Raw genomic sequence first — 15,508 nt, forward strand, 5'->3', positions numbered from 1 at the left:
AATCTACACAGTGAGTTCCAGGACAGCCAGGGCTACATGGTGAGACCCTGTCTAAAAGCAAGAAATAAGTTAAAAACCATAATAAAAGTTGGGCATAGTGGCACATGCCATAACTCCCAGGACTGGGAGCAGAAACAGGCAGATCTCTATGAGTTAAGGCCAACCAGAGATATATAGTGAGACCCTGTCTCAAAAAGCCAAAACAGTAGTAGTAGTAGTAGTCACCTAAGAAACAAACCTCTGCATGACTCTAAATGAATTTCTCAACTGGGCTAATAGAGGTTAGAAGGCGCACCCTAACTGCCAGGGACAGAGTGCCAGGCTGAATAGAGAGGAAGAGCTGAGCACTAGCATCCACTCCTCTCTCTCTCTCTCTCTCTCTCTCTCTCTCTCTCTCTCTCTCTCTCTCTCTCTCTCTCTCCCTCCCTCCCTCCCTCCCTCCCTCCCCTGGATACAAAGTGACTAGCTGCCCTGACCTGCAAGCACACACATGCACACTTCCCTCAACACATACTGAATCGGAATTAACCTTTAGTCTTTGTTACTGTTGTATCACTGTGAGGAAACACAATGACCAAGGCAACTTTTAAAAGAAAGCATTTAATTGCAGCTTATAAATTCATGACCATCATGGCAAGAAACAGCCAGCAGGCAGACAGGCACAGTGCTGGAGCAGAGTCTGAGAGCTCACATGATCACTGGGCCTGGCATGGGCTTCTGAAGCCCCAAAGCTCACTACCAGTGACACACCTTCTCTAACATGGCCACACCTCCTCCAACAAGGCCCTATCCCCTAGTCCTTGCTAAACAGTTCACCATTTGGGAACCAAACATACAAATATATGAGCCCATCAAACCAGCACATCTTTCTTTCAATAGCTGCTCCTGTAGGCATTCTGTCCTGGCAAGGAAAATGTTGTTGATTTGCATTTATCTCTGAAGTAGAGGGTTTCTAACTTGTGCCTTCTGCCTCAGCCTCCTTAGTGTTAGGACTACCAGTGTGCTCTAACATGGTCAGCTCTTTTCCTAGTTATTTGTTTCATGACAACTACTTACCAATTTAGGAAACTTTGACACACCAGGCAGTGGTGGCACACACCTTTAACCCCAGCACTTGGGAGGCAGAGTGTGAGGCCAGGCTGGTCTAACAGAGTTCCGGGATAGCTAGAGCTGTTACACAAAGAAACCTATCTGAGCGAGAGAGAGAGAGAGAGAGAGAGAGAGAGAGAGAGAGAGAGAGAGAGAGAGAGAGAGAGAGAGAGAGAGAGAGATTTTGATACATCTCTAGTTTAAGGACATAATGAACCCTGAGCTCCTTCCATGTCACTCATCAGCTGTGAGGTCAGCCCTGAATTTTCTATGTTCCTAGCACTCTACACTTCCAGTGGGTTGTTTTAAAGTAAATCCCAGGTGTAGTATCACTTCATCTAATAAATAGATGTGTCTCTAAAACTAGGGCCTTAAAAAACAACCACAAAAGCATATACCTAAAAAATTCTGAATGAATGTTACTTTTTTAAAAAGAAAATGCTCAGACAGCGTTCCTGCCTGGGCAGCTTCCTTGCCTCATTTTACTGAGGAGGCCCAGCAGCATGGTAGCCCCTCAGGGCACAAGAGGAACTGGCAATAGTGACTACCTCTGTTTATTAGGGTTTTGAAGTTTACCTGTTGAGAACTGCTTCCTTGTCTCCCAGACGACTTTTAATTTTACTTGTCAGATAGTCCAAAAACAGTGTCCAGATATCCAAACAAGAGAAGTAACCTTCATGAGTAGGCTATGATACAAAAGAAATCCAGACAATGAAATTACTTAATGCAACTGTTGTGCTTAGAAACACATACACCAGAATGGCAACACCAAAGGCCTACAGTCTGTTCTTCATAACCTCCACTAAGGACTTTGAGTCAGTCTTCACCAGAGAACCCTATTAAATCTAACCAGACAAGGGCACTGTGGGACACTCTGTGAAGACACTGCGCAGGGCTTGCAGAATGTGCCAAGGAACCTGTCTGAGCCCTGTGCAGAGAGGCTCCCACAAACTGCCTGCTCTGCATCAATTTTTGAGATGCAGGAAACTTGTGCTCTACAGGAAACATTCACAGTCACTTACAGGAGCAGGACCACACCTGTCTTTTCTACTACAAATTTAAAAAGCAAATAGAAGTCAGAGTGCTTCAAAGGCAACAGTCCACACATCTGACTATAAGGAAATTAACAATGGTCAGTCTTTCTACATAGAAGACCGAAAAGGAGCTGTTCAGTATCATTCCAGTCTATTTATGACATTTGCAAACAGGCCAATAGCAACCTCAAACCAGGAGCAAACAAAAACAACAAGAGGAGGAAAGCATGTCTTTGTGGGGCCGTGGTACCACCTGGCCAGTTGACCTTGGCAAATTTCTTAAAAACCTTGAGATTCTATTAGTGCAAAATCTAGGCACCATGGTTCTTTTTCTTTCCTTCAGTTCTGCTACTTGACCATCTCACTATGCCCCATATTTGTGGGAAGGAGGTTTGGTAGTACAGGCCTATAATCCCAGCTGATCTGAAGGCTATGAAAGCAGGATCTCTCTCAAGTTCAAACCTTACTGGACCAAAGAGTAAGCTCAAGGTCAGCCAGAGCAACTTAACCTGTCCCAAAATGGGAAAATGAAAACAGGATTTGGACTGGGGTGGAGGTTAGTTGGCAAAATATTTTCCTTCCATATATAAGTCCCTGGATTTGATTCCTAGCACACCCTAAATCAGGCACGATAACACATTCCTATAATCCTAGGGCTCTAGAGGTAGAAGAGGACCAGGAAGGGCCTCAAGGTCATTCTCCAATATGTGGCAAGTTGAAGGACAGCCTGAGATTATGAAAGAAAGAAAACACACCACAAAACCAAAGAAAAAGAAAGGGTTAGGGATGTCATTCATGGCTGTTCCTAGTATGTGTGAGGCCCTAGGTTTTATCCTTGAAACCCAAAAAAAAACAAAGAAAGAACAGGGCTGGAGATGGCTCAAAGTAAAAGTGATGGCTGTGCAGTCCTGATCACCTGAGTTCTCGGAAGGAGAGCCAATTCTCAAAAATTATCCTATCTTCACATGCATGCTGTGCCATGAGTGCACACAATCACATAAACACACACATACAACAAATAAATACATAAATTTTTAATTTTTTAAAGGAAAGAATACATTAGCTTTTCTATCAGATTTAATTCATTTTTGTCAACTTGACACATACTAGGAAAAGAGAAACTCAGCCACGGAACTGCCTCCAACAGAGTGGGTTTGTGAGTACATCTTGTGGGGCATTTCCTTAAAGACTGATGTAGAAGAGTCCAGGTCACTACGGGCAGTGCCACCTCCAATAAGCAGCCTTCCTCCATGGTTCCTGCTTCTGGTCCTGCGGAGTTTCTGCCCTTTCCGCCAGTGATGGACTGTGATTGGGATACACAAGCCAATAAACCCTCTCCTCAAGCTGTTTTTGGTCATGTGTTTATCACAGCAACAGAAAGCTAACTAGGAGAAGTTTCCTTCTATTTTTGAGTCACAAGGAAATCCAAAATTTTAAATAACATTTTTTTTCAAGGAACAAATAATGAATAAATAAATAAAGAAGGACACATGGAGGAGGTAACCAAACTGAAATCTCAGGCAGGAAAATTATAATTAAAATCCACTAGAATGCAGGAAAAATTTGCTCCTTCTTGAACTCCCAGCATTTGAGTCTGAGGCAAGAGAGTTCCAAGTCAGTAGGAACTCAAAGTGAGATCTTGTCTTTAAAAAGAAAAAAAAAGTAACCTATAAAAAAATTAAAATAAGCCACAGGGGCATAGCTCAGCAGAGCATGTGTCCAACCTATTTATGATTCTGGGTTCCAGCACCAGGACCACAAAGAAACAAGATGATAAAAACCATGCAGATTCCATCCACCTCACAACCCAAAGAAAGCTAAAGGGATACCAGTTAAGACCTTAACACCACCCAGGATAGTCAATCCATAAAACCATCCCAGAGAACCACCAGGTAAACCAACTATCAAACCACAGGGAAGCAACAGAGAGTTGGCAGATCGACCACTGAGGCTGCCCATACACCTGCAGTCTTGTTACAGTGTTGGTTTGCTGAGCTTCCCTCAGTAAATCACCTCACTGTCTTTTGTAATTTGAGAATAACCACTGGTCCCCTCAAAAGAACATGACTGATCAGATGTACGTGGAAATGATTTTTTAAAAGCTATTACAAACAAAAACAAACAAGCCAAACTTATGGCATTGCATTGCACCAATATACATATTATACTCATGAACGTGTAGATACACGGCTATGGCTAGAAACAAGTGTATGTGCTACCTTTGCACCGTTGGAAGCACCATCCATCACTCCTGCATCTGACAACCCCATTCTAAGAGGCCTGTGCACTTGGCCTTTGACATCAGCCATGGAAACAAGAGGATAGACAGGCTGACCTGACTTTTGGAATCACTCAATTTTTTACAGCCCTCCCTAATCCATTTATTAAAAATAACTGTATATAGACTTAATTTTCTTACCCTAAGGCTAACTAATCACTCACAATCCTGCCAGCGTTCTGTAACTGAGATACCAAGTCATGCCTTCCACATGGTGTAGAGTAGTGATTCCTCGTTTGCATTGATCTTTATAGCAGCCTTAGAAAGTGAACACTTGTTTCTCCTTTTTTACAGTTTAGAAACCCAAGGCTCAAAAGGGAAGTTGCCTGCCCAAGATAACAGGACAACCAAGAGACAGAATGAGAACTTCAGCTTCCAGTCCAGAGCCCTTTTCCTGTATTGTGCTACCCCAGAGAGGGCTGTAGGGGAAGGGGTAAAAGGAAGCAAGCAAGGCCATGAGGGACCTGGTGAAAACACTGTGAAACAAGGGGCTGGAAGATAGGGACCTCAGGCTCACAGAGTTACCCAAGAAGTACAGCAGCCAAGGAGAATCACAGTGGAGGCGAGTGTCTCAGCAGAATCCAGATTAAAGAATGCATGCAGGAAGGGAGTAGAAAAGGAGAAATCGCTGAAGAAAGGGGAAAAAAAACTGTTCCTCTCAAAATGTTGTATAGTAACAAAATGACCATGAATCTGGGAAAAGACAAAGCTACTGAGTATACGCCAATATACAGTCTAAGCAAGAAACCTTTCCCACTTCACAACAGGAGCCTATGACGAAGCAAGAACACACCATTAGTGGGCACAAAACTGCAAACCCTAAGGATGCCTTCATTTTGTTTTCTTAATCCCACAAGCTATACTCTACCTCATCTTGACTACACCGAGTGCACGGCGACCCTTTTCTCCTGACATAACATGATGCCATTTGGGAGTAGAGATTAACTTGGCCTGTGCCATAGTTAGGATTCTAGTGCTGTAGTAAACGCCATGACCAAAGCAACTTGGAGAGGAAAAGGGTTATTTCAGCTTACAGTTCTTAGTTCCCTCCATCATGAAGGGAAGCAGAGGCCATGGAAAAAAGTTGCTTACTTGCTTGCTCAGTTCATTTTCTTATACACCCAGGACCACCTATCCACAACAGGTTGGGTCCTAACATATCAATCACCAATCAAGGAAACACCCCACAGGCTTGCCTACTACAGTCTGAACTTACGGAGGCATTTTCTCATTGAGATTGTGTGTGTCAAGTTGACAAAAAGCTGGCCAGCACAGCCTAGTAGCTGAGTCAGTTAGCTTCAGTAGTCAACCTGACACAAACCTAGTCACCTGGGAAAAGAAGACCCTCAAATGAATATCTGTCTAGATCAGACTGGTTTATGGCTATGTCTTCAAGGCTCTTTTCTAAATTACTGATTGATGTAGGAAAACCAATCTCACTGTGAGCAATGCCATCCCTAGGCTGGTGAGACTGGGCTGTATAGAAAGATGAAGCCAATGGCAGTACTTGTCTGTACTTTCTGCTTCAGGCTCCTGTCTTGAGTTCCAGGCTTGCCCTCCTTCAATGAGACTATATATAACCTATTTCCCCCATGTTTCCTTTCCTCTCCATGCTGCAGTCATGGTGTGTATCACAGCAGCAGTAGTCCACCTTCTGAGGGGAGGAAACCTAAACAGAAATGGGTTGTGCCAGGGCACATACTGAACAGAAATACCCACAGCTCACAAAGAGAACTAGGTCCAAGCGAGTTTAAGACATTCTTGTTCCTTTTCCCTAGAAGTCATTTTCTATACTGGCTCTTTATTCCTTCTTTCCCACTACAAAACTGCCTTTCTCCTCCATCCCCACCTCCTACAATCTCTTCATTGCTCTTCTCCCCATCCCAACAGGTCTGATGTATTCAGCATGTTTTCTTCCTGTTCTGCTTGCACTGGCCCCTTCACCCTGACAATTCTTCAGCTTGGCTCCTCCTATGACCTCACTCCACTGTCTGCTCCCAGAAATGATTCACCTCACTGCTACCTCCAGGTATTTCAATTTTTACACACCCTGATCCTCTCTGAGAAAGGCTTTTTTCAGATCAAACATTTCTTTTCATATGTATACAGCACTCCAGCCTAGACCCCTGAATCTTTTAGCCCTGATAAACTGGAAAGGTAATTTTTTTTCTTTTTTTTTTCCTGCTAATTTTTTTTTAAGTCAACTTTTCATATTAGATGCCTTCACTCACCCAGCAGTGCCATCTCAGGGATATACTAACAGAAAGAACTACCCAATTACACCAAAAAGTATGTTCAAGAATATGCCAGGTGGGCTGGTTACATAACTATAAACACAGTCCCAGAGAGGCTGAGGCAGGAGGATTACCACAAATTCAAGGCCACTCTGAGAAAATCTTATCTTGAAAGAAAGAGAGGGAGGGAAGAAAGAAAGAAAAATGGGGATGGGGTGGTGGTGTACAATTGCAACGCCAGCACGTGGAAGGTGAGGCCAGGAAGATCAGAACTCAAGGTCATCCTTATCTCCATAGCAAGTTCAAGGCCAGTCAAGGCTAAGTGAGTCCCTACTAACAAAACAAAACAAAAAAACCCAAAACAAAACAGGAAAGACTATTTGATCCATGATTCATGGCTCCCCAAAACCAGAAAGAGTCAAATCAGCAGAATAGTTTTCATTTACTAGAATACAATAAATAGGAACAAACCACTGCACACAACAGACATACCTCAAGCACAATGTCAAGCAAAAAAAGCCAGACCAAATAAATACACATTACTTGCTTTCCTTTAGAGAAACTCTAGAACAAGGCAAAATTAGCCTGTAGTGCTAAGACCAAGCCTAGGGTTACTCTAGGGAGAATGGAGGTAGGGGTAGAGAAGAAAACGTGTGGGGATTTCTGGTGTACTAGTGCATACTATTTTTTAACCTGGGTGGAAGCTTGAACCGCTGTGTCCCTTTGGGAAAAAGTCATCAGACCGTACTTGTATGGCTGATGTGCTCTTTTGTATGTATGCTGTGGTGTTTGAATGAGAATGGCCCCTATAGGCCATATTTGAATATTTGTTTCCTACTTGGTGGGCTGCTCAGGAAGGATTAGGAGATGTGGCCTTGTTGGAGAAGGTAGTCACTGAGGGTGGGTTTCAAGGTTTTAAAAACCCATGTCAGGCCCACACCAGCTCTCTCTGCCTACAACCTGTGAATCACATGCGAGCTCTCAGCTACTTCTCCAGCACCATGCCTACCTGGCTGCCACCATGTCACGGATTAACCTTTAGAAACTGTAAGCAAGTTCCCAATTAAACGCTTTCTTTGAAAATTATCTTGGTCATGATGTCTCCTCACAGCAAGAGAACAGTAGCTAAGACAAACAACATACTTGAATGAAAAGTCTATTGAAAAACACACTACAGACAAAAGAAGAGCTTATCAGTATTAAAGGCAGACTGTAGTGATGGACACACATACTCAATTCACTGAACTCTTCAATTACAGTGAGGGGATTCCATGGCATGTAAAACTACACCTTAACACAGTCTTTTAGAACCCTGTGTGTATGTACACAGTAGTGGGCAACTGGGATACAAATTTAGTAAAGACAGTCCTCAGGAGGCTGAGGCAGGAGAATTACCACAAATACAAGGCCATTCTGGGCTATGTAGAAGGTTATGTATCTAGCTCCTAAAATCCAAAACGAACTCAAAGAACCTCTGTTACATGGTGACGAAATTGGATATCACCCAAACTTAACTAGTGATTGCTTTGTATATAGTGTTGTGGAGAGCTTCAGGAGCAGATATGCAACAGAGAGAAATAGTTGTTAATGTATCTTGGAGCACATGCACACATGCACGCACCCCACAACCACAACAGTTAATGGGGCGAATGAGAGTCCAGAATTTTAAAGAGAACAAAAAAGGGTGCATAGGAGGGTTTGGAGGAAGGGGAAAATGATGTAATTATATTATAATCTCAAAAGAAAGAAAGAAAATAAATCTTTTATAAGCCCCTAGCCTTAGACTTTTCCTCAAACCTATTTGTCTAACACAACCGTGGTAAAGACAGGACTGTATAACCCAATACTGGCTCCACACACAGAATTGTATGTCCCTGAAAACCTTGCAATCTGTGCCTCGGTCTCTTTATCTATAAAATGGAGATCATATGCAAACACAGCAAGAGCAACAACACTGGATTCTCAGAAAGACTGAATTCCTTGATCTTCCTATAGTAAAGACTACTGTAAATGCTTGGGGTGGGGGATTTCTTTCTTATGAAGGAAAGCCAGTTTGGGTGCTTTACCTGATGAAACGTGTACTTGAACAGAAGGGTCAGGAACTCCACCACAGGGAACTGGGAGTAGGATTCAATTCTTCTTAGATGAACACTCACAAAGAGCCGCAGAAAGTCAGTAAACTTCTCAATGTAGCTACATGAGACAAGGAGACAAAAGGTAACATAAGAAATATAGCCACTTTCTCAGAAAAAAATTAAATTCAATCAAACACTTTCTCAGTTCAGAACTATACAAACACACATTTCCAGTTAAAAACACAAAGGCCTGCAACAATTACCTACGAGACAGGCAACCCTTCATTCCATTATCACCTGAAACACAGCAGAGAAGCAGCTTTAATCCTCAGACACTATCTGCCCTACTTGTTACAAACTCAAGTTCACCTCTGTTCTAACTCATTAGTGTTAGGACCCAATTAAAGGAAAGGAGTTACTGCTAAAAGGTGCTGGGAAGATGACAGTGTCTACAAACCTGGCAAATTTAGAAAGCCAGGTCTTGCTTGGCTGGGGCCAACATTAAATTGAAATATACTAGTGAGAGACGGAAGACCAAGTCTATCTAGAGGGGACAGCGTCTAGGACAGTGAATCCAATTTCTGTCCTCCTCCCTGACACCCAGAACTAATGAAGAACTGCACGTTTACTCCATTCTAAAACTGACTTCCAAATATAAGGGAGGAAGACTAAGATCTAGACAAGCCTCCACAGAGGAGGTAAAGTGACCCACCAAGGTCACTCAGCCACCCCCCAGCAGAGGGCACCATCACTCAATGGTAATGCAGTGCCCTTTCTGTGCACTGTGCAGGAGTTCCTCAATTGACCCATAATCCCCAAGCCACTGCACAATAGAGTGAGTCAGTTCCAAGGGGAAGAAGTTTCTGTTATTAAACACAATATATTATTATGTTTGCATTTCAGAAACTGGCATTTTAACCTCCTCAATACCAAAAAGAGAACAGAAATCAAGATGGACTTGCCTTATAAATCTCATTTCAGAGACCAACAAAAATAGCTAGACATACTAGGCTTTGGCCGAATATTAAGTAACGTCTAAAAGCAATCCTGAAATCATTGACTGAAAAAGCAGAGACACATAAAATAATAAAAGGAAAACGACAAGCATCCTTCAAAAGAACCACTGGCCCAGAACTTCAGCGTCTCCTGCTGTTCCTGAGCCCTGCGCTCTCAGTGAAGCCAGAGCCTGCCTGGCCTCTAGAAAGCTAGCTCATACAGTAAAACATTAAAATCAACTGACTGGGTTTTGTTTCTGTTTTCTTGAGACAGGGTCCTGCTATACAGCTCTAGGTGTCCTGGAACTTACTATGTAGACCAGGATGGCTTCAACCTTTCAGTGGCCCTCTTGCCTGACTCTCCTTCCTGTTCCTCCCCTGTGCTGGGGTTACAAATGTGAGTGAGCCGCAGGCCCAGGATTAAAACTGGTTGTTCTAAGAAAGCAAAGTACAAAGCACTTTCTCTCTGCCATCTCCAGGGACTCCTTGAGGACCCCAAGTCCTCATTTCTTACTCAGCATATGCACTGCTTGCTCCATGTTTTACATGGATGTTCAGAGACAGCAGCCAGCCAGCTTACTGATCTTAAGGAGGATATACTTGTTACCCATAAAAGTACCCAGCAATCTCAAGTTTATTTTAATCTTCAACCCAAACTGAAAAATGTAAGCTAATTATGGGGACTCATGCTGTTAATCCTAGAAACCTAGTAAAACTAGGGAAGGAAGAATGCCACAAGTTCAAGGCCAGGCTGAGCTACACAACAAATTCCAAGCCAATCAGAGTACAGAGACCTTGTCTAAAAAGAAATGGGGGGGAGGGGAGGCGTGGAGAGGGAGATACCATCCAAACAAGAACAAGGCTTATTGCACAGCTGACACTAGAGATGTGCCTACACCTCATTTGTCTGCCCCACCCACCCACCTTCCTGGTACAGATGCTAACAAACAGTAAAAAGTTAGAAAAGGACGTGAAGGAAGAGAAGCCAAGGACCTGGTTAAGCAGCTCCTAAACAACTAACACAAGCTAATTGGTTTATAATTAGTCAGGGATCAAGAGCTAAGAAGCAAGCACACACTGTTTCTGTCACCTTTCTGCTTCCAGGCACCTCTCTGCTTTCACTTCGGATCCAGGACAAGTCAAAACAACACAGTTGATATAAGCAGCTATATACATTTTTATTAACATATGAAGACAAGATGGCCTTTATCAATGCTAGAAAGGATATGAAATTGTGTGAATTGTGAGGCATTTAAATTCATACAGGAAGGTATTACTAAATAATGAGGGTAGAGAGATGGCTCAGGAAAAGGCACTTACTGCCAAACCTGAAGATACAAGCTTGATCCTAGGGACTCAGATGGTAAAAAAGAAAACCAATTCCAGCAATTCTGACCTATACATACAACATGGCATGTGCCCCCCACCCAACCACAAAATAAATAAATGTAACAAATTTTTTTTAATTAAGAAAAGATCCTATTGGATTATTAGACTTTTGTGATTATAAAAGGCAAATATCACAAAGCTTATTTATAATGAACCAAACCAAACTAACCTTCACTCAATTTTTAACCAGAAAAACTTAAAGCTCCCCACTTTAAAAGGGCAGTAGAACTATCCTGACTTGGGACAGCTGACTTTATAGCCTACCACACTTTGTCTAAACAAAGCAAAGAGCTAAGCTCTGTTATCACTTACTAACAGTCAGGTTGAAAACCCACTAAAATGTTAACAGCCTCTGCACCGGCAAGCCTAAACCAGTTACTAATATAATACGCTGCATTTGAACTTCAACAGCCCCAGTGATTGTCAGAACTGAAAGCTGCCAGTTGCCCTTCACCTTTATATAGTAGCAGTAGCACCATGTTTGGCAAAGAAGATAGATGCTGGGCTTAGGCTGTGGACAGTGGCAGGATGACTTGCCTGGCAGGCATAAGGTCCCGGGCCCCACCCTAGCACCACTGGGGGTGAAGGGAAGAGGCAGAAAGCCCCAAGATAAACAGATAATGTCACCTGAAAAGGTAATAACTTGACTCAACCTACTTCACTGATGTCACTTTTTGCACTCAGGAAAAATGGGCCTGAGGAATTTTAGGCCAAGAGGACAGTAGCCAAGGAATTCAAGTATGTCCCACTGAACCATACCTACCCGAACATGTCTCCTATCTTGGACCAACAGCTATCATTTATGTGATAGCTCATAATACTAACAGCATTCCTATACTCTGCAAGATGTCCACTCTGGAAAAGTCCAATAGTGAAAACCAACAAGCAGTACCAAGTGAGAAGGGTGATGTAACCCTGTACCTCTGCAGACCGCTTCTGTTCTCGACTATGAAGGAGCCGCACTCTCCCTTCCTGCATACATGAGACCTGCAGGCAGACAGTGAGGAAGAGGGACAGAGCATGGACAGGAGGACAGGAGGTGGACGGATGGGGAAAAGAGACAACAGGCCTACACAAAACACCAACACTTTTCACACTCAATTCATTTCCCTTAACCACCCAAGCCCTTCTAATTCAGCCTGAACATTCTGGAACACCTACCTTTCTATATTTATCAGTAGCCCCATATTCTGAAACCAAAGGGGGTTACAGACACCACATGACATGGTGTGCCAAGCAGCCAGGCCCTTTCTCGGGGCACGACTCCCGCCTGTTCTCATTACCTCTCATCGAGCTCCTCTAGCCTGCTCTTCACCGTGTGGGCATTGTTATCCTTGGTGATTTTTTGCAGGAGGTAGAAGGTTTGCTGGAACATTCGTAATAAGTACTCCTCAAATTCCATAGGCACACAGTTCTTGGACATGAGTTCATTGATGCAGGACATGGCCAAGACCCCAAGTCGGCCACGCTCCTGACCCAAAACACAGTTCTGGCTGCTGCCATTCACTGATGCCATCTTTTTGGCCCGGGTATCACAGCCAAATCGAGCAAAGTGGAAGATAGTGGTGAGGAGGGATGGGGTGATGCTGGCAGACAGAGGAATCCAACTGAAGAGGTGGGCCAGACACTCCAAGGCCAGGGAACAGATATACTCACTCTCCACATCCAGCACGGGGATGGGCGGGGGCAGCAGTTTGGCTGAACTAGGACTTTGCAACAGGTTACTCAGTAAATCACCTGGAAATTCAAAACATGCTTTTACAACACCCAGTACCAAACCTCTTGGAAACACTGCAATGAATTCTCCTTTCCCCACAAAAACATTTTAGTCACTATAAAAGAGAAACCTAAAACCAATATGCTCTATATTCAATACCAACTACAGATAATACCGAACACCAAAAACATACATACTAAAAAAAGAGTGCCCAAGTGAGTTACAGACTTAAACCAAAGAAAAAAAAAAGACATGAGAATCTGACCATGGTGAAAGAGAGGAAAGATTTATTCAAACAACCAAAACACAAACCTTGACAAAAATATGGATGAGTTTAGAAACAAATAATTGCCAAATAATAGTTTCTCACCGATGAAAAGGACTGTAACCAGGAAAACAGCAATAAGATAGCCACAATCCCTAACACTAAAAATTCAAATGTGAAAAACAACTATTGCCCACCACTAGTCATATCCAGATATACAAATAGGTCAGTGGTGGTTATGAAGTTTTCTAAAGAAATGCAGGTCAGCTGGCTTAAGAAGACATGTCCAGCTCAGTCACTAGAGATGCAATCTAACGAGTGACCAAAACAGGACTGTTGGCAAAGATCACAGACAAGAGAAGCACCAAGAACGCTCAAACCCTGTTACCACTGCTTCTGACAAATGACTGTTCTGTTCCTAGAATACTCCAAAGCAACCCTCATACAGATCTAGGAGACAGATAGAGGCTCTTGTATAGGGGCAGCTGGAGGCAATCTAGGTTCCTTAGTGAAGTCAAAAGATCATCAAGACACTGAGGACATATGTCTCCTGCAGCAAGCAGAGGTTTCTGTCTAAAGGCACAGGTCACACAGCAGGAGAGAAAGTAAAAAAAACAAGGGTTGAATGAAAGGCTAGCATAAGAACACAACACTACCACATTATTTAAACAGTGAAAATATATGGATATCAATCAGTTTTTTGAAAAAGGCCATACATTATATACATTTCTGTCTGTTATGGGAAAGAGTGAATGGGAGAATAGGTTTGAAAGAGAATTAAAGAAAAAACAAACACACACAAAAGATGAAGTGGGCATACAATGGCTCAGAAAGTAAATGTCCTTTCTGCCAAGTCTGACAATCTAAATATAATACCTAGAATCTACATGGTGAAAACTGTCCTCTGGATGATCAGAGAGAAGAGACATACAGACAGATACTCAAAGACAGAGACAGAGGGAAGAAGAGAAGAGAAGAGAAGAGAAGAGAAGAGAAGAGAAGAGAAGAGAAGAGAAGAGAAGAGAAGAGAAGAGGAGGAGAAAGAATAAAGAAGAGGAGGTAAAGGTTATGGAAACAGCTTAGTGAGTAAAAGCATTTGCCATGGAACCCTAACAACCTAAGTTTAACCCCAGAGCCCATATAAAAAGCCAAATGCACTGTACACAGCTCTAATTCCAGCACTCCTATGGCAAGAACAGAATCTGAGACAGGAGAAATCATCTAGAAGCTCAGGGGCCAGCCAGACTAGAATACGCAGCACAGACACAGAAATAAGAGAGACCTTGTCTCAGGCAAAGGGGGAATAAAAACAGATTCTTCTTGACAAGTTGTCCTCTGACCTCCACATGTACAGCCTGGTACACATGCCCCCATGAACGAGAACATATACATACCAAGGTGACTCAGTGCTACAAACTGCACAAGTTCGTTACCTATACTGATAGCTTAAACTTTTAAATTCAAGTATTGCGACAAAACTTCAGTTCTCTTTACATCTGCAAAATTTTTAAATCATCCAAATACTGCAAAATGTGTACCTATTGAGCCACCAGAAATACCTACAAGACAGCTTTGTCACTAAACACAAAGTTCACACATTACTGAAGGCTTGAAATAGGTTTGAAAATTCCATTACTAAGTAGTGTGAAAAATAACAAATGTTTTTTTATCTGAGTACAAGCAGATTGAATAAGTAGTATTCTGTGAGCAGCCCTCAAACCAAACCCATGGAGTGGTTCTCAGTTCTGTAGGACTTCTGCAAGAATCCCTAGTTCATATCAACAAGCTGCATGAATAGCCAAGGCTTAGAGGTTTGATTTCAACAGTCCACTTTCGCAAGGGTGTGAGGAAATGCAAAAACATTTCTCATTATCACATCAGCTTTTACAGGAGAGGAAGGTATGTGCTTGCTCCAGGCTGTGCTCTACAGGAAAGCTTGTCTGGCTCTGGTGTAAGCAGAAACACTTACACACCATTTAAAGACTTCACTGACTTACTCTTACAAGCGCAATTATTTACATGAACAATGTAAATCAGCACTAACTACTGCACATTGGTCCCCAGTTTGCCCTGGCAATAATGACTTTTGTCCCATCAACAGGGAGAATAGCTTTCCCTTCCTATATCCATCCCTTCAGATTGCAGCTCTGTAGAACAAAGCAGACCTCTGAAATCCTTAGCTTATGAAATGAAACAGCCAAAGAAAAAAACAAAAATATCACAAAGAAGAACAGCAATTATTAAACTGGCAGGAGGCAGGTGCTTGTCTCAAGCCTAACAAGTTGAGTTTGATCCCCAGCTTCTGAAAGTGGCCTATACATGGGCAGTATGTACAACAAAAACAGGTGTAAAAAGTTTAAATAATAAATTGGCAGAACAGAGATGGATGGCACAAGATCAAAGGTGCCATCTTCATGACAGACAAGCAAGAA

At 42.6% G+C, this 15,508-nt stretch overlaps 1 protein-coding gene across 2 annotated transcripts in view; it reads right to left on the minus strand.

Annotated features, from left to right (window-relative positions):
* Nucleotides 1-15,508, minus strand: part of Xpo6 (exportin 6) — a 108,633-nt gene that overhangs the window by 43,007 nt on the left and 50,118 nt on the right. For both annotated transcript variants that reach the window (XM_075972158.1, XM_075972159.1), the window contains 3 exons: nucleotides 12,378-12,831; nucleotides 8,702-8,828; nucleotides 1,666-1,775 (listed from right to left, as the gene is read on the minus strand). In XM_075972158.1, coding sequence (XP_075828273.1) covers nucleotides 1,666-1,775; nucleotides 8,702-8,828; nucleotides 12,378-12,831 — 691 coding nt within the window. The remainder of the gene's footprint in view (nucleotides 1-1,665; nucleotides 1,776-8,701; nucleotides 8,829-12,377; nucleotides 12,832-15,508) is intronic.

This window comes from Microtus pennsylvanicus, chromosome 5 (assembly GCF_037038515.1).
Source record: "Microtus pennsylvanicus isolate mMicPen1 chromosome 5, mMicPen1.hap1, whole genome shotgun sequence".
In the NCBI taxonomy this organism is placed as follows: Eukaryota; Metazoa; Chordata; class Mammalia; order Rodentia; family Cricetidae; genus Microtus; species Microtus pennsylvanicus.